Source organism: Montipora capricornis, chromosome 5 (genome assembly GCF_036669925.1).
Source record: "Montipora capricornis isolate CH-2021 chromosome 5, ASM3666992v2, whole genome shotgun sequence".
Lineage (NCBI taxonomy): Eukaryota > Metazoa > Cnidaria > Anthozoa > Scleractinia > Acroporidae > Montipora > Montipora capricornis.
The window spans coordinates 8968241-8988240 of record NC_090887.1 but is presented as its reverse complement, the minus strand read 5'-3'; the positions used below and the strand labels follow the sequence as shown (position 1 = coordinate 8988240).

Genomic DNA, 20000 nt, shown 5'->3' with positions numbered 1-20000 from the left:
TGCGTAGTGCTTGTAATGTTAATTCGTTCTGCGCATCATATTTTATCAGGCAATGAAAAAATGGGAATCTTTAGGCGCGACCAGAGCTCTTTGCTTCGCCGACCACGTAACCAAAAGAAACGGAGGGCTCTGGGGACGAGAATAGTTTCATTATTCCACCAACGCACTGGCACAGTTTCTCTCGGAACCGATCCTTTCACCGATTACTTACTTCATGATCCTTTGTACAGGAGCCAGAATAAAAGAGTTCAAATCCATTTTGCGGCACTTGGGGTTTTCTCGACAAGTTACCTAAAGTAGAAAATACAAGCTACAGTTCATATCTAAACTCAAAGAAGAAAGTGTTTTTGTGCCAAAAGCAAGCTTTTTATTTCTCTCGGTAACTCGTATCGTTTGGTACTTAAGACTGATTTATTAATCGACAGCTTTTCACGCGCGCACACTTTTAGGAAATGTTTATTCGTGCCAAAAATTATTTAACGTGCTGAACATTCGGCGCCGATGGCTCGCGTGACTAAAAGCGCTGAAAACGCCACCGCACACTGGGAAAACTTGCTTACGCCAACAGTCAAGAATGAAACTTTGCTATATAAGCTCATAGATAGCTCTAGTGTGCGCAGGTCTTTACTCCCTTGTTGAGCATATCCCAAAACAGCACTTTGTACTCACATTTAAGAAGATTCTCAGTAGCTCTATTTTCTTCTGAAGGGATTCCAGCAGCGAAGAGGCAGCCGTCTAAAAACAAGATATCAACAAATAGCAAATTATAGAAAAATGATTAAACACGAAGCTCCGCGGCTATTCCAAGTTATTGCGCATATAAATAATGCAGAAGCTATTCAGGGATTAAAATGGCTCTGCATAACCACAAATTTAGCATTTAAGACCCGTGCAAACTGACGCAACGTTGTTGGCCAACATTGTTCCAACATCGTTCCAACATTTTTGGGTGTTATATGTTGCGTCCATTTACACACTCTGTTCGATGTTGGAAGCTGTTGCACGAAGTTTGCAAAAACTGGTTAAACTTTTGAGCCAACAACAGTACTCCCAACATTTCCTTTGTTCCGTGATCGCCGAAGAGTAGAGCAGCAATATTGGATTCGTTTGCACAGCTCTTCCAACATTGTTGGGGCCACGCACGCGCATTACATATGATCTCCATGGAGATAGCAAGCATTAAATTAAAAAGATTGAAAACAAGATGACTGCCGAATTTTGTAAGTTTACAAAGTCTCATGGGTCGTATCCTTTCCATAATAAAATCCATGTCCTTACATTGTTGGCAAATTTCTAGTTTCCAAAGAAACTGTGGTGCTGCGTCGGTGGGAGGGTGAAACAAGAAAATTTGGTTTTATCAAACGAGTTGATAAAGGTCGAATTACCACCGTGAAAGCTTTGGAAAGCCGACGTTTCGAGCGTTAGCCCTTCGGCAGAGCGAATGAAAGAATTGTGGGTGTTGTTGGTTTTTATGAGGGTGTGGAAGTGTTTTGTCACTGGTGGAAATAGGGTAACGTGAATTTATGAATAAATTAATGGTATGAGAGGCCTTCATTGATTCCATTAGGATAGAGTGTACCTAGCTGAAAGATGACGAAGGGCTTACGCTCGAAACGTCGGTTTTCCAAATCTTTCACGGTGGTAATTCGACCTTTATCAACTCGTTTGATAAAACCAAATTTTCTTCTCACATTGTTGAAGTTGTTGAGTCCGTTTCCCCACAACTGCCAATACCAACATCTGGCTTTACACGCCGTTGTTGGCATCAAAACGGCAAATAACTCAGTGAAGCAAACGCACTTGCAGAGTATGCAAAAGCCATTGTTTTTCGTCTCATTAAATTTGTTGTTATCTGCCATTAACTTCCTCGTCGGCATCACCGTTGCTTAAGAGAGTTCCAAATCGATAAGATTACCGATACAACTCGTTCTGAAGCGTGCTTTTTTGTTTGATGTGATATACCATTATAACATCGAACTCACCTGTTTCGCACAGTATATCTCGTATGCTTGGAAGAAATCTACGCTCTCCAAAAAAATGGCTCCAACATTGACCTCAGAAAATTCCTAAAGGTAGGAAATCAATTGAAAATTAGCAGTGTCAGACAGTCAAGTTTTGAAATTAATAAATGACCTGCTACAGTCCAGGGTTTTTTTTTAATGTAAAAAGCCCCTAAAGTTCCAAGACTCCAACTCTCTTTTCACTCTTTGATGGAATTCTAATACCACTCGACCAACGAATTAAACTTTCGTAATTCACGAGTTTTGTTTAATTAAGAAATTTTACTAATGTAAGTATACCACGAAGTGTCCCCTTTCTCTTCTTCCAACCTCGTCCCCAGGCCCTGGGGACGAGGTTGGCTCTTCTTCCCAACTTTAACATCACTCATGTCGCGAAAGCAAAGGCTTGGACTTTGGACTGTCTCCAAACAACAGCTTGCGCATACTCAATAAAGACTTTACACGATTTCTGCAAAGTCCTTTCTTTCTCGTCGAGTTAAGAAAGGCTCTGCTGGCAGGGTGCAAGACACCGGGTTTTTTTTAATAACCTGCTTCAATTTTACGCTGTCTTGTTGGACCATTATTTTTAATCAATGTCGCAGTTTCCTCATCAACTTGCTAAACATATTCAATTACTTATATCACCAAACGTTTAGCAACGTACCTCATCTCCTTTGGCCACAGATAATTCTAAACTTTTCTGGAGTTTTGCACAAAACTTGGAGTTCACTTCAAGTAGTTCCTGATAGAAAATTAGCGCATTCAAGAAATGGGTTGAAATGGTTCGAATTAAGTAATACGGAGTTTAAGCGACGAAGAACAACGCCTCCGAAAACGTCAGCTTCAAATTATAACTTTGCACTTTCGTGAGGAGTTCGCAACTATTCCATCCTATTAAGGCAATGATTATATGCAAAATTTGGGGGAACAAACAAAGATTATTATGGTATTCTCCGAAGTGGCCTATACATGCAGGCGGCCCTAAGCGACGGAAAACTTGACTTCTGATTGGTCGAGCTCAGATAGTTTTTAAGGGACTATTTGCACTCGAGATTGAAATTACCTGCAGATTCAGAAAGATAGCGGCAAGATTTTCAGGATTCAAAATTCCACCAGATTGCATCGGTAGATAGAATTCCTATAACCAAAATAGAAGAAAAAAGAACTTTTGATACAAAGTAGCACTGCTTTCTTACTATGTAACGATTTTTCGGGTTCTTGTCTGCTCTAAAATGGAAAGAGTACCGACGTTTTTATGTTGAGCTCGAGGGAGAGGACACTTTGATTTAGACGGATATAATGTTTGAAATCTACCATGGAACAAAGTTTGATCAATCTCCGTCTTCATGAATCAAACGGGCATGAAGGTCTGTGCTGTTCTCTCCAGCAAACGCATGGCCCGTTTGGCAGTGATTAAAAAGGCTTATGGTGTACAAGGCGACACACGGCATGCAAAAACAGGCATAAGTCAGGGAGAGTTTATAAAGACACAGATGAAGGTCATGAATTAAGCGGAACCATTTTTGCTGCTAAGAATTTAGTGGAACGATTAAAGTCTAAGGTTTTACTCACCTGAGGAGCTTTGCCAAATTTGATTGATCCAAACTTTAATTTCCTTAATTCTTCTCATTGAAATTTCGAAGTTTGACACGCCATTAATATTTATTAAACTAACACGAATGTATGCTTGACGATCAAAGACCAATTGTCAGAACATTAACAAATTAATAAGTGATCGAAGTTTCCAACCTCTTTTAAAATCTGTAGATCATTTCCATAGTTGATTTCAGTTTGCACAAGCTCAATTATCGCTTCTTTTCTTTCCACTTTCCGATCTTCACATTTGCCGCAAATCGTGGGTTCTTTCGCGTGGTTTGTCTCCTTCGGTGGGACGTAGTGCTTCAGACAATCTGGGCATTCAACCTGTGTTAATAAGACGAGAAAAGAAGCTGGTAAATGGCTACAATCAGCGACAAAATTAGTAGACACATTGTGTTTAAACAGTTCCTTTTAAGTGTAAAATAACACTATAATTTGAATCATGCTCCAAATTATTGATAAGACCCCCCCTCCCCCATTCAATGTTGTCTATTTGTACTTAAATATCTCGGGAATCTCGCTACAACATTGTCTGGGGGGAAGGGGGCGAATTGGGCTACCTAAGAAGGCTAAAAGATAGAAGAAATGTGGCATAGGGGGTAGAAATGGTCAATGTGTCAACAATTTTGTCGCTGATTGTAGGTTTAAAACTCGAAGTAGGTTAAAACCCCACCCGAAAAAAACAATTATTTACCAAGAGAAGTTTCAGGTGTTAGATTTAATCAAGAGAGGATAAGGCCCGTTTTAAGCGTCACATTTTACATGTGCCGAATCTAATGCAAATGAGCCAAAACAATAGATTTTTCTCATTTGCATTAGATTCGGCACGTGTAAAATGCGACGTTTAAAACGGGCCTTAGGGAAGAGAACCATCGTCATGCTTCGCACTATGCTGTGAAAGTTATTTTGGTCTCGTGCCCGTGGTCGCGTAGCCAATGATCAATTACACTGAACTAACCAATCAGGTGTATTCCTTAAAATAGCCGCGCATCATGACCACGGGATGAATTTAGATTGACAGGTGACTCCAACCGGATTCGAACCCACGCTCTCTGCGATGCTGGTGCAATGCTCTACCAACAACTTGACCTGCTCCCAACTGTTTGTGGCTTCATAGCTCACTTAAGTTCGTAGAGCACTACACCGGCATCGCATAGGTCATGGCATCCAATCCTATTAAAGCAGCCTGAAGTTTTTAGGTGTCTGCGAGAGACACCTTAAATTGTCCATACAATTGCGAGGATCTTTTCACTCTTTCGTCTAAAGCGTATTTGTTGAGAGAGTGGAGGTTTCCCCGTGGAAATGAAACATACCATGTCTTCCGTTAATGAATGGGAAGAAGTCTTCTTTTTCGGTGTCGGCGTATCGCCTTTTTCCGCCTTTCTTCTGCGGGCCAGTTCCTGCCAGTGTCTCGCTGAGGCAGCTACGACCGACCACTGCTCCGAACTCTTCATTACAATCTCCTCCCAGGAACGCCTCAAGTGACTCTGGCCCAGGTCTCCCCCGACACCACTGTCGGTGCGTTCTACATCAGCTTCACCTTTAGGATGGTCGTCTGTTTGAAAGTAACCATGGGAACAGGTGAATTTTTTTTTTCGGTAGTTTTTGTTTGGTGATAGTTTTCCGTTGAGTCGTACATGAGGGTGCTGATAAATTACTGTACGACAAAAGCGCTAATGAGCCTGTACATTCTTTTTAAAGTGGTACTATGATCAAAAAATCATTTCCTTTTTTTCTTCAGATTGTGAAAGCGTGTTTGCTTAACACCTAACTGGCAAAATTTTGAGCTTTGAGTTTTATCCAAAGGCTGTTTATTTTGACTGTAAGTTTTGGATTTCACGGTCCGCCATTTCTCACGTTCAAAACTGGTCGATTGGACCTCAGAAGGTTGGATCTAGAGAAAATGACGTCATTTACTCACTAGCTTAAAATTTCAGCGTGTAAACGCAATTTGTTACATATGCAAAACACGGGTTTAAAAGTCTGAAAGCCCGAAACTCCCGTGCTGCATATTAATTCGGCCGCGTACACACGCATTGCATTCTTAAACTAGTGAGTCTTTGACGTCATTTTCTCCTCGACCCAGCTCTCTCAAGATTTTAAAGTTAGTAATGGCGGACCAATAAATAAGAAAATTCCAGTTAAAATAAACAGGTGTCTTTTTAAAATCAGAACTTAAAACTTGGGTCAGTTAGTGTTTAGTTAACATAGTTTTGAAATCCAAAGAAAAAAAAGAATTGTTTTTTGGTCGTAGTACCACTTTAAATTTAAAATTCTTAAAGCAACAGTCTACGTAGTACAAATAATCTGGCATGGGACTCAAAGGATAGCAATTACTGAAAACGAGCTTCAAAATATTCAGTGCTAACTTTCCTGGTGGATCGATCAGAACACGATGTATATATGCTAATCATGCAAAGAATCAAAAGGGTTACAAAGAGAATACATCTTGTTAAATAGGCAATTTTTTCACGATAGCGTCATTTGACTACGACCACCAGAATTGAGTTTTTTTTTACTTTTCTTACTTAAATTTTGTATTCCCATTCTGGTACTTGTCGTCTAATGACGTCATCGTGCAAATGTCCCATTGAACTCTTAATGACATTCGATCAAACAGCTTACCTCCAGAATCTTGTTCATCAAACACGTCCTCATATTCTGTCACGTTGGAATCCGTTTCATACTCATACAAATGGGCGGAGCCACTGTCAGCGCTGATGTTGCTATGGAAACTATCCCATCGTCTTCCCCTTGTTCCTCGCGCGTCGTCCATTGAATCCAATTCACTGGATATACTTACGCTATCGTCCAGGTCCGTATCCGACCACGTGCTACTGGCCACACTGAGCATGCTCGTGTGAATGCCTCCTCTCCGAATACCTCTGTCGGTGAGAAATCGGTGTCGTCTGGGGCTCGGTGATAGACTGTTCGGTGAATCGCTTCGTTTGACTTCGATAGTTTCCTTCGAATTATGTTCTTCTGTACTTTCCTTTTCTTCACGGCTGTCCTTAACTGTTGCATCGCTTTTGCTGATGATGTCTGCTAACAGTTTTATGTTAGGCAAGGGAGACCCGCCCGGGGAGTTCAATTTCTTAGTTCTCTTAAATTGGTTTGCACAAAGAATTGCTCTGGAGGTACCTTTCAAGGAAAAAGCGCCTTTCTTCCGGTTTGGGGAATCTGAAACCACACCGTCTGTGCTCGCAGATACTGTATCTGCTGTGATCTCACCCTCGGAAGCCAACGCCTTGAAGTTGACTTCATCGGAAACTCGACATTTGGGAAAATCTCCTTCAGGACTTCTCGGATCCATATTTTTCTTTCTGTCCTTGCTCTCGCTTGAAATATCTTCCGTCAAACGTTTTGTACTTGTGACTTTTCTCGCACCTGGAGAAGACTCCAGAACATCATTGCGAAGTCCATTTTTTCGTTTGAGTTCCCTGAATCTTTCAGCTGCTGACTTTTTTAATTCATTAACATTACGCAAAGTGTTGTTAACTTCCCGCGATGATTCAAGGCTAGAATTATGGTTAGATAAAGCACTTTCTTTAGAAGTTACTCTGTTTAAATTATCTGTTGAATTACGCGTATTATTTTTGTCTTCTAGACATACTTTTTCCGCCGTCGTAGGCGATAACGTTCTTTCAGATTTATTCTCATCGCTTGTTGTTTCCTTTGCTCCTAAACTGGTTCTGCTAGAGCGAGAATCTTTTTTCTTGTCTTCAGGACTTCTCGACTTCAGGTCTGCCTTCGAATATAGTCCATATTTGAGCATTAATTGATGGATCACCTCATTCTTAGAAAAGGGACTTTCCTTTCGCTCTTTTGGACTATTTGTAGAGTCATTCAGTTCTTTAGATGTTACAATGCTAACAGGATCCTTAATCTTTGCCTTGTCGGAACAATTCAACTTGTACTGTTCGTCGTCTCTCCTGGACGCATTTTTTGCCGATATATCTTTGCAACTCTCGTACAAAGAGGAGAGCCTCTCCTTTATTTTTGACTTTGAATCTGAGTTAAGCCTTAACTCGTCTTTAGCGTTGTTCTTCGAAGATTTCAAAGACTCCAGTATCTCGCTTTCCGCTAGAATGTTACCTTTCGAAGCTTTCTCTAAGTTTTTCTCTTTAAATTCCCTGAAAGATGGAATCGGAACATTAGCAAGTGGATGTTTCTCCCTGTGGCTCACTACAGCGAGCGGTAGGCTATCTCTTCTTTTTCTTGTCATTTCTTGCGCAGCCAACAGATTCTTGTCCTCTCCGAAATTAGACAATGATACAGCACGATTTAAGGTCGGCGTTCTGCCTCGGCCTTTGTCGTAAGATTTTCGATTATTGTCGCTCTTACTCGTAGAATCCGACTCTCGCGACGAACTCTGTACAGTAGACGTCGTATTCGCTGGAATTCCGTTCCGAAGTAACGAATTGTCGAGTGAACGAGACAAATTCGATGGTGATGGGTATTGGTCTCTCCTGAAGCTACTCGGAGTTTCTGACTCTGACCGGAGATTTTCCGACTCTCGAGGTGAGACTTGTTCGTAACTCCGTGAGGTAATCCTCATTGAACCATAACCGCTGTCGTTTAACGAAAAATCGGACTCGCTAATACGGGAGCGAGATTCAATAAATGCACTACGAGAGGAGAGTTTAGGAGCTGATGACGATTGTGAGCTGACGTCACTCAACTGTGAGGGGGTGGGTGAGGATCTGCCAGTCTGGGAAATCGCGTAAGGGGCGCTAAGAGAGGAAAAGCTGGTGGAGAGATCAGGAACACTACCCGACGATCGCAAGCCCCATCCGCTATTGTAAATCTCTGTGCCTTTACCAGGCTGTGAATAAAATGTCCTTTCACATCGTGAAACACCTCCATAACCTGGATATTCAAACGTTCTTTGAAGAGCCGTAGGAGGATGCGACAAATGCCCACTATCGTTACCAAGGTTACTGAGGTCGCTCATAGATCGCGATACAAGTCTTCCGCTCTTCTCCACCTCCCCCAAAGGGCTCCGTAAAGAATCACGTGACCCTGTCTTTGAATACTCAAGGTTGCTATGGTTGTGGTAAATGTCCCTCAGTGGAAGTGGTCCCTGCTGGTGAAAACCTGATGAACCCTTCTGTTCGACTCTGAGATCAGGCGTGGAGCCTGCGTGATGTGAGGTGAAATCACGAGCCATGTGACCAGTCATAGCCATTACATATCTAGGGTCACCCAGATCATTGAGGTGTGATTGGATGCCCGGCTCATAAGGTGCCGTGGGTACGTAAACGAAATGGGCTTTCATTGAAGGGTCACTTTGACGTGTCATACTTGGCGCCCTCTCTAACAATGACCGATTGTCTTTTTTGACGTCCAAGTTGCTGTTCCGTGTGTTTTTCAGAGAAGTTTCAATTTCCACTTGAGTGCTTATTGCTGGATCACTATGACGTGAAATTCTCCGGGGCCTCTGCACCGAAGGTCCGTTCTCGGTGTTTGGGCTCGTTATTGAATCAATATTCCATGGTGTATCAAGTTTCTCATTTGGCAACGTTTCATTTCCCACAGAAGTGGATATTGATGGTTCGCTGTTGCGAGACGTGCTCCGAGGTCTTGGCATTGATGCTTCAATCTCTGCATTCGGCCTTGTTCCAAAATGGGCAGCCAAAGAATTTGTTTGTCTTGGAAATGGAAAGAGTGCATGACAGCTCCCCATTGGAGGCTGCGAACGTCTTGCTTTGACCTAAAGCAAAGAACGAAGATTAATACTTAAATTCTTGTCAATTTCTATAGCTTTGCCCTTGTCCCTTCCCTCTGCAGGTAGCATGAAAGGACTTTTGCAAAGACGACGGCAAAGTCAAATGAAAAGAAAATGTCACCTGAAAATAGACTTTGCGCTATTGTATTGTAATTATTCCATTCTGCTTGCGTCGTACAATGTTGACAAAGCAACCCGGAACAGTAGAAACTGAGTAGACGTTCATGTTTTCTGCGCGTGGCGCCTGTTGCACGCTCTCCCTCTTTCCCATAGTCTTTTATCGTGTAAAACGAAAGAACTTTGGGACGAATTTCATTTTTTTTAAAGTGCCGGTATTATGATCAAAAAATCACTTCCTTTTTTTCCTTCAGATTTTGAAAGTGTGTTTGCTTAACACCTGCCTGGCAAGATTTTTGAGCTTTGATTTTTATCCAAAGGCTGTTTACTTGCGGAGTGTAAGTTTTGGATTTCACGGTCCGCCATTACCGAAGGTATTCAAAAGTGACCGACTGGACCTCAGAGGTTTGGATCTAGGGAAAAGTGACGTCATTCACTCAATAGCTCAAAATTTCAGCGTGTAAACGCAGTTTGTTATGTATGCAAAACACGAATTTAAAAATCTGAAAGCCCTAAACTCCCGCGCTGCATATTAATTCAGTCACGTACAAACGCATTGCGTTCTTAAACTAGTGAGTCTTTGACGTCATTTTCTCCTCGATCCAGCTCTTTCAACATTTTAAAGTTAATAATGGCGGACCATTAAATAGGAAAATTCCAGTTAAAAAAAACAAGTGTCTTTTTGAAATTAAGGCTTAAAACTACGATCACTTAGTGTTTAGTTAACATGGTTTTGAAATCCAAAGAAAAAATAGATTCGATTTTTTGATCATTGTACCATTTTAAGTGTAACAGGCGTGCTTCCGTTTTGCTACAACGTGACTCACGAATGGTATTAATTACACCGTTGCTTTACTCAATTATAAGCACAAAACGTTCACAATTATCGTTCGAAAAATTGATTCGCTACAATCGGCACCGTGGACAAAGACAAATTTAGCCCCTGCGGACCTTCCCACGGTGGAAAGCGACGGTTGGTCGCTGGCCTCGAAAAACAAAGTCTACTAAAGAAAAAGAAAAAATCCGCTGTTTTATTGTAGTGTTTTAATGATACAAGACTGAAGAAATATCGCTTTGGCTGAGTCTGTGCTCCACGTATCATCCAGGCTAAAAGATTTTGAATACTGAATACTAAGTACTGAGTATTAAGAATTTAAATGTTCAGTTAACCTTATCTTCCTACGATCCAAACGTTCCTTCTTCCAACTAGAATCATAGAGTTCTTTGTTGTGTAGTCTTGAGAATTTGGTGTTATATCAAGACCTCTTAAGCTGATAATAATCCTCATTTTTAATACCTGTCTGACCATCATTTCATTGCAATTGTGAAGAGAATTTACATATTGATCACTCCTGAAAGCCAAAGGCACTATGTTCAGAAGAAAATTATAAAACGCATCTAATATGGTCACAATAATTGAAACGTTTGACAAGTAAAACAGTTAATTTTAAATCGTTTTGTATTTGCGAATTGAAGCAAAAGTGTCATCACAGTGTTTGCTATTAATTCAATGTGGAGTTTAAGGTTTCCAATATCAACTTCCTAACGTGAAAGTTCCTTACTTACTAAGCCAGCGTCTCGGTTCGGATGTAAAGTTTCCCGCAAAACGAGCTGCGAAACCATAGTAGATATGGGGAATCCCTCACAAGTGAAATAGAAAGAACGGATGAATCGGTTCTACAAAACTAGACTTCATACCTAATATTTACAGCAAAGAATAGGCAGAAAGGTCTATTCCTTTACAGCTTCCTCAAATTAGGAGCAACACTGATTTAACTCGCCAAGGCCTATCGAATGAAGCCGTTTTGAATGTCAACCACTCGACTGGTTCACTCGTTCACTCGTTGCCAGAGTGACGGCCACATGTACACATTCATACCGATACCATTGTAATTTTTGCAAATAAGCAATGCATACCAGTGATGATAAATTGGGGGTGTCACTGAGACTGACCTGGGTAACCTGTGGTTCATGCTTTCGGGCCACGTTGAGTTACGGTTATGACTAGAATGGATACTCCAAAATAAGATGAGACACTATGACAACTACCTACCCCTAACAACTTACACGTTAAGGGCCAAACAAGCTGACAAAAAACCGGTCATTCCATGCACTCCATGTAGTACCATTTGCAGTGTTTAGTACTAATCTGCACTCGTTCGAGAATGGTATTTTTCTGGTGAGACTCTCTTTTAAAGATGAAACAACAACAATGATATTCAATGTAAGGAGAAATGTAGACTCTACATTTGCAGTGTGTACATTTCTCCTTAAATTGAATATTAGACTCTCTTTTCACAGAATTTTTTCACAGAATTTTCAGTTTTAAACTTTGCAGTATCCATTTTAGTCACAGCCGTTGAGTTATTGCTTACCTCATCCCAGTTGACGCCCAAGAAAAACGGATGAGACTGGATCTGGTCGGCTCGAGAGATCTCACCTCGCAGCAGTCTATTTATCAGATCATTGGCAGCGGCGGAGAGAGTACTGGGGAGAAAAATTTATGTGAATTTGAGAAATTTCAAAATGGCCGCCATTTTAGTATTCTTTAAGTTTGCTTGCAAATTGGCCCTTTTGACCTCGCTTTCAAATGCATAATTCAAAAGAATATTTAACCTTTGGCCAATTTGCAATCAAATTGAGCTGCAGTTTTTACCAGAGAACGATTTTACTTCGTTCTTAGCATGAATCCTGGTAACGGATCTTCAATATTTTTAAACAAAAAAATACTAAACTGGCGGCCATTTTGGACTGATTAAGGTGTAAACATATTATCCTTGCCATTTATTTTACCCGCACCAAACAGATAATTGCCCATCCGGCCAATTTAGAGGGGCTGTACTGAATTCATTTTACGTAGCCTGCAAACTCTGAAGCTCAAATTTAAATCAATTATTTCGACTTTCACTCTAGTGTCAACCACTGTGGCGAGATGGATTCAGTGATGTGATTGACTAATTTCGATTAATTTATAAGTTTCTGGTTTTAACGGTCCGCTAACCGCCTCGGCCAATGTGATTGAGGCAACGAAAAACAAAACTGTTCGTTGGAATTTCAACTTCAGAGTTCACGTGTCTTTAAAAGGCACAGTAATGAATTAAACGAATATTCGAAGTGAGAGCTGCAGTTCTCGAATTCTCTAGGCCTTTTTTTAAAATTCATGATGCCGCAATCCTTTTAGTCAGAAACATGGATACCTTCTTCGTGCTGGTTCCAAACCCGGAAGTTCGCCAGCCATAATGCCTACTGACGTTTACCAAATGGTTTCAAACTGCGTGTGCGTGTCATTCGCGTCTGCCTAGGCGTCGGTAGTTTTTTTAAGTTTACGTCATTGCATTTTTAGACAAGTTTTTTAAAATAAGTTTTCGATCGAACGAGCGACCATTCTCGATCACAAGAGTATCAATAATTATGCAAGGCTTAGCATTGGTTCTCGGAATTGATGTCTGTTACTCTTATAAATATTTTTTCCCTGTTCTCATGTTTGAGCGGGACGCAAGAGCGTTGCGCAACTACTCGAAATGTAGGTTTTGAAAGGACACGAAACACTTCATCACATTTTGTCGAGATTTCCAGTTGACGTAGTGCTCACGGAGAAGGTATTTCACTCTTCCTCGGCCATTTTGCTCGCCCGATCTCTCCCCTTACCTTAAGCTTTTCGGTTGGTCTGTACATAACGTAATTCCATAAAATCGTTCAAGACAGACTTAAGGATGATTCGATTTTTCCCCTCTTACAAGAATCCACTTCTCCTTCAGGACACAAATTAAATTAGTAGTTAACTTTGATTAAACTTTGGGTTTGATGGAATTACGGGAATGCAAATAATCTGGTTGTCAATGCAACGATTATTTATCTTTGTTTCTCCTACACCTGCCATTCACGAGCGATGAAAAAATCCCAGATGAGCCTTCTTAATTCGTCTCTCAGACGAGCTAATCTCTTTATATTTAGCCTGAGTAAATTAGACTTGTAAGTTTTACTCTTTGCCATATTTTCATCCAATATCAGATGTTTGTTTTTACTTAAAAGTGTGCCTTACTTTTCACTGATCAAAGAAAATTTATCAAAACTAAATATCAGTACGTCGCAAAAATTTGGCGGATATTAAAGGGATGAAGTCTTTATCCGATCATGGCGTAATTCCTCCTTTTCCAACCGCGCTTGGTTGTTCTGCCTGAAAGTTGCTTGTTTCTTGTGCATGTATAAGGGATTTTAAGCAGACATGACGCCAGAGCCAACGTAAACTTTATTCAAAAATTTTAACTTTTAGTTGTTGTAAGTATAGTTGGCGATTGTATGTTTCATCGCTTCTACTCAAGTTGTAGCATATGGGCGCCGTATCCTCTAATTGGACTAGCGACAACGGTTTTGAAGGGAATGCGAGAATGAACGATTTAACGTTGTATGCTCACGACTTAGATTTGGTTTATTTTACATGGACTTTCTGTAGAGTACGGAAAATAAAAAAACCAGCAAAACCATAAAGTTCGGAATGTTTAGCAATTGATGCTTGCGCAGTCGAGGTAATTTAGAGAGCTGGTTGCACGACCCTGCATAAGCCAGCAATCTTCTCGTGACACGTATCCGAACTGATTCGCTCTGACGAAGGGCTAACGCTCGAAACGTCAGCTTTTAGAATCTCTGTACGGTGGCCAATTTACATTATCAACTCCGTTGATAAAACCAAATTTTTGTATACTACTTCCCCACCGACGCAGCACCACAGTTTATTTAGAAACTAACCCTTCATTCATGACGTCAATATTGCCTATGAAAACGATCTGTCAATCATTCGATAAGTGTCTTCGATAAGAAGCTCCATTTCGCTTCAAGTACCTGTCAATCTCCAAGACAGGAGCTTTTGAAGTTCCCTCTATTCGAATAGAAACCGGTCACGTTTGTGCGTAATCGCAATTATAGGAAACAAACGGAAATTTGTTTATATAGTTTACCAGGATTCAACAAAGTTGGCAACAATTTACGGAAATTTTTACGCCTAAAAACGCCCTTTAAGGTCAAATAAATTGATGTTTTGTAACGGAATTCTTTCGTTCTTCCCACGTTATGTTTAGCTAGTTCACATCCGTAGTAACAAAGCTGAAAAGATCTACTCACGGATACTATATCCCGCAAAAATCCGTCAGAGTTTAAAAGCGATTTTCCATGCCGTCTTATCCTGTCCGATACACTGGTAGGGCAGGGATTTAAGCTTGGACAACAGCAACGCCGACGAACAGCAACGCCTACTTCAGAACACAACTTCGTGCAAGCATAAGAATTTCGCGATTAGTCCATCTGGTTCACGTTGTACAGAACAGGCGAACTATCAATGTCTAAGATCATATGAAGGGACTAGTACGAACAGTTAAAATTAAAGGTAGAAAACTGCTGTGGAACAGTTCATAGATGACTCCTCGCGTTGGCGCTTTGTGACGTACGTCAGTGAAATGCACTGAAATGCGTGCCGCCATTACAGCACGATTATTTTTTCCTTTTTTAACCAATTATATTCCAGCTTTGTCGCCTTGTCGTTGCTGTAGCCGTCGCTGTCAACTCCCGGGCATTGGAAGTGCACGGCCAAAAGAGCGAGGGTTCGAAAGCTGCCCGAATCAAATCCCAGGCGGTTATTTTTGATTAGGCAATTTAAGCAACGACGCTTCAAAATATAAGTTCCTGGGGTCTAAATACGTGTTTCGTGTTTCCACCTCTTCCCTACTTTTACTAAAAAGCAGTCTATCCCATAACTGGATTAGACAAAAGGCGTTACAGTAAAGACAGCGAATAGAAGATTGACTGTCGCAATCTTACGCTGATGCCATCTTTGAAAGTATGGTTATTTTACGTTGTATTTTCGCACGGTGCGAAAACGAAATGCGCTAAAATGCGTCTGCCACGTCCACAGAATAAAATTATTACTTTGTTTTAACTCCATCATAACTGAGTATAAAGAGAGAAAAAATATACTAAGACCATTTTTTAGTGTTGTCTGATGAGTGCGCTCAAACTTACGCCTGGTTTTACAAACACATTTGCTGCAAGGAAGAAGTCCGACTTCTGCCTAACGCGAATATAACATTTATTCACTGAGAAAATGCTATCCCGAACCTTGTCGGTTGCGAACCAGTTTTGACCTTTTTTCAACAATGTAGCAAGAAAAATTGTGGCATGACCTTTATACAAAATGAAGGTATTTGAAAGCTAAGACTTTAATGGCATGGTGTCAATGATATTGAAAGAAAGCGAACTTATTCAGACAGAAAGGCAGCTCGCTAAATTCAAACCGGAACAAAAACAAGACAGTAAATTAAAAGAATGCAAACCCTATAGACGATCTCGTGACTTTAAAAAGAAAACATTTTCAGAAGAAAACCCAACAAAATGAAAGTCGCGAGCCGGTTGAAAACTATGCGTCTCTGTTGCAATTTTATATATCCGTATAAACATTTTCCTTCACGTTTGTGAAATATCATTGCTAGTTGCATAACAAGAAGGAGAAGCTTGGCGAATTTATAGAAATTGTTATACCCGAATTTCAGTATTTAGAAGAAAAACGATGCTGGCTAGCACGTCTGGGTTGTTCAAGGTAACCACATACTTAAAATTGTTTTTAGTTGTTATAGAGCAATTTAAACCACAAGCACAATATATTTAGAAGTTATAATGAGTTAAAGTACTAGGTAAGACTTCCGATGCTCGATTCGTCTGATCTTTTTAGGCGCCTATCTTTCTTTTTTAATTTAAAACTCTAGAGATTCTCCGCCAAATTTTGTTTTTTATTCAATTTAAAACTAAGCGCTGAAGGCTGGATTGAGAATTTTAGTGAGGCTCGTGGTTTTTGAATTCTTATTGTAGAAATTAGCGCCACTCGCTAAGCAAGGTGCTCTTTGATAATTATTCTTGCGAGACGAAAACTATTAATGAAATTAAGGTTAAGCGAACGACAAGTAGGTTAAAGTACTGACACTATGACGAGAGGATCATTGATTACTAGAAACTGCCGAGCGCGTCAAAAAGCTTTTAACGGCGAGAAGAGGGTGTAGATATATTTATGAACTGTCGAATACGGCAAGTCGATAAAATGAGACAATAAAAACCATAAGCGATTTCAACAAAGGTTTCCGACATAGTAACGTTCATGATATATGAAGGAAGAGCCATACATACCACTCCATTGGAGACCGAGGACAGCTCTCTCCAGTAAGCATGGCGCAGATAAGAACTCCTAAAGACATCCAGTCCTCGTGGAAATCAAACTCGCTCTTGAGATTGTGGTTGTTATCACAAGGGTCACCATGGCAAAACGAATCGAGCGAACACACGCACTCTCGTTTACTCCAATAAAATTTGCCACAAAAACTCCGCCACATGACAACATGACCTTCCAAATCGAGATACACGGTTTCCAATGAAAGATCGTTATAAGCCAGACCGGCTTTATGGAATTCCTCCAATGCGATTAAAATCTCCGCCGCGTAAAACCGCGCAAGTTCGCGAGGAATTGACGTACCAAACGATTTAACGAGTAGATTTAGAGACTCCTTTCCTGGGAAATCCAAGATGTAGTAGAATTTCGAACGAGTTTGAAACGTGAACCGAAGATTAACCCAAAATCGCGAGAATGTCGACCTGGTTTGTTGCACATAAGGACTTACTGGCGCTTTGGAATTTGCGTCCCGAGATGACACTTCCATCGTGTAAAATCGACCCGTGTCCTTGTGTCTAACTTGATAGAGCTTGGAGAATTCATTTCTCTGTATAAACTAAAGAATGACATGAAATTCGATAGTATTTTTACGAGAAGAAAATGTAAACAGTAAACAATAAAAGGAAGACACTGTGAAAATTGATTCTCAACTGGGACAACTCGTTCGATCTCCTGCAGTTTTAGATGGACACAACTAACTTTAAAGAAGTTTTTGAAAGTTTTATCAAACTTACCGATTCTACTTCGAAACAATCTGTCCCGTGAATTTTTTCATCCGTCATGCTTGGTACACGTTCTTGAAAACTTCTTTGCAAGAAAGTACACAAATCATCTCTGTCTTAATGTAGTTGAAAGAGCAAATTTCGACACACGATAAACGCTGAATTCGGTGAAGCGTTTGACGAGCTTTGCGCCATAGTTAACAGTGAAGTTATCAAAGGCTGAAAACATCTTTCAACAAAAAATTCGTTCATTTTTAACAAGTCGTGTGTCTCAATGCATTGGACATAATTTTGGATTTGCCTGCATTAAAACGCGTCACGTATTCTCGACCAATCAGCTAAAAATAATCACGTCGATTGCTAATGCAGCAGTTTCTTAATACACTTGAACAAACATCGACTATGACTTGTCCACATTGTCTTAAACAGCCTCCAAAGAGCTTTATTCATGAATGAATAATACGTGTCTTGACTTCGGATTACAGTAAGCCTGGACGACATTAAACCAGAACATGATGCAGGAACTTGACGTGTATAGTTTTCAAAAGTCAACGAGAAACGTTTTTGAGTTTGAAAGAATTTTGCATCACAAAGGCAAACAGGTTGGGGATTAATACAACTAAATGAAAGAAGTGTAAATTAGCTAGCTCATAAATTTATGAACCCATATCACTCGAGATCACACTTAGCAGTAACGAATAATTGCCTTTTAACTTTTGAAAACACAAGAGGAAACTAAAATTTGTACTGACATTTTGGACGTCCGGGAGCAAATGTCACATTTGTTTGCTTTTCGGCTCTGTGTGCTTTTAATCCCGTAACATTATGAGCAAGAATATAAGTAAATTTAAACCATAATAATTATCATTGAGAAATGAGCCTTGCGTTAGCGCAACGGAATAAGACGATTAAGGAACTTCGGATATGGAGAATTTTACGAGATACAACACAAGTGAAATTCTACGTTGATACACAAGCTCAAACTGCATGGTTGAGCAAATAACATTCGTGCGGTGGGCAGTGCAGAACGTTGACCCATTCATAAACTAACAACAAAAGTAATTAACGCACACCTTGACGTAACTTTTTTGATGTACAACAAAAGCATTGTTCAAAGCAGTGGGCGTTATGTATCCAAGAGCGGTTACGCTCCGTGGATCAAACACCGTTTTCAAGTCAGGCTTCAGAGATCGTTTAGGGGGTAACAATCTGGAAGGACTGGAAAAACGTGTTAGGCCCTGTCCACGCGTATCCGGGTACACTTTAGTGCACAGTGCTTTTGACAAAGATTGTGGTTGTTGAGCATGTGCAAAATCGTATGTTGACGCCATTTTCTGTTTTATTAACGACTCTTTCAAGGCCCAAGGTGGATACACTATATTGATTTATCTCACCCGGAAAAGACTGGATCCGATAGAGTTACTTCAGCGTATCGAATATTTGCGGATACGACCGTACTCGCAGCCTATTCAAAAATTTCCACTCTGGAGATTGTGTTCGTATATTTCCGGATACGGCTTCTGAATTCGCCGGATACGTGTGGAAGCAAGCCGTATTCGGAAAAAAAAATTGCAGATACAAAAATTTCCGGATACGTGATGACGGGGCCTTAGTTAAAACTGATTCAAGGGCATCGGAAAGATTACATTCACCTAAGGATTTTCAAAGTTGTTGCATGGATTTTCGTATCATGACAAACGTTTTGATTTTCGGAAAGCTAAGACTATTTTGGAAAGAATAACTTAGCTCGGCGGTTTCGGCATTTAAGTTTCCAGTCCTTGAACGTTCTTTGTTGTTTTCTAGTCGCGGTTGTTTCCAAAGTTTCTCATAATACAACCGAAGGTTGAGCAAAATCCATAACAAAGGGATAGAAACTACAATATTAACGTCTTACTAACCGAGCGCGAGGGCCGTACTGGGGAATATTGGCCCGAGGTCGTGGCAGTACGGACCGAGCGCAGCGGGGTCCGTACAAAAACGACCGAGGGCCAATATTTCCCAGTACGGCTCGAGCTACAGTCCCGGACAAAATTGTTGAAACACTTTACAATACCTTGCCCTCCTACAATGTTGTTTTGACAATTGGGCTCAGAAACTGGTGTTAAAACAACATTGTGAGGGGAGAGTGAGCTGCGAAAGTTTCAGATCTGTATAGTCGTGGACTGTTCCAACGAATTTTGTCACAGACTGTAGCTCGGTTAGTAAGTAGTTTATTATATGGCTTTTTAATTACCTTTTGCTTTGTTTTTGCAAGCCCGTAATCGGCCCGTGGGCATTACGGGAGAATAATGCCCTACAATTCAGTCACAATTAGCCAATCAAAACGCGCGTTACATTGGCTACAAACACAAGCCATATAATAATAGGGAAATACTAGAAACCAATAATTGATTGCCCCTAAAAATTCACCTCAAACAATAGTTTTGCTTCTTTTGACAGTGAACTCTAATGTTATCTGTTAGAAACAAGTTTTTTTTTTAATGAAAAAGCGATGTACAGTTCAGCCTGTTCACAAAGGGAATTCGACACGGGGCGACGAGAGAATTCGTCATGTAATAAGCACCGCCAATAGACCATTTTCGAATTCTCCCGGCTGGACTGGATCTAGCACGAAATGGAGGCTAATG

The 20000-nt window shown here is 40.5% G+C and overlaps 1 protein-coding gene across 1 annotated transcript in view; it reads right to left on the bottom strand.

Annotated features, from left to right (window-relative positions):
* The window catches only part of LOC138049372 (uncharacterized), a 27750-nt gene extending 10072 nt beyond the window's left edge, over positions 1-17678 (bottom strand). The window contains exons 1-11 of the mRNA XM_068895621.1: positions 17386-17678; positions 16612-17207; positions 11820-11931; positions 6225-9312; positions 4913-5154; positions 3750-3923; positions 3064-3138; positions 2665-2742; positions 1983-2066; positions 670-735; positions 212-291 (exon numbers count right to left, since the gene is read on the bottom strand). Coding sequence (XP_068751722.1) covers positions 212-291; positions 670-735; positions 1983-2066; positions 2665-2742; positions 3064-3138; positions 3750-3923; positions 4913-5154; positions 6225-9312; positions 11820-11931; positions 16612-17207; positions 17386-17433 — 4643 coding nt within the window. The 5' untranslated portion in view covers positions 17434-17678. The remainder of the gene's footprint in view (positions 1-211; positions 292-669; positions 736-1982; positions 2067-2664; positions 2743-3063; positions 3139-3749; positions 3924-4912; positions 5155-6224; positions 9313-11819; positions 11932-16611; positions 17208-17385) is intronic.
* Positions 17679-20000: the final 2322 nt, after the last annotated feature.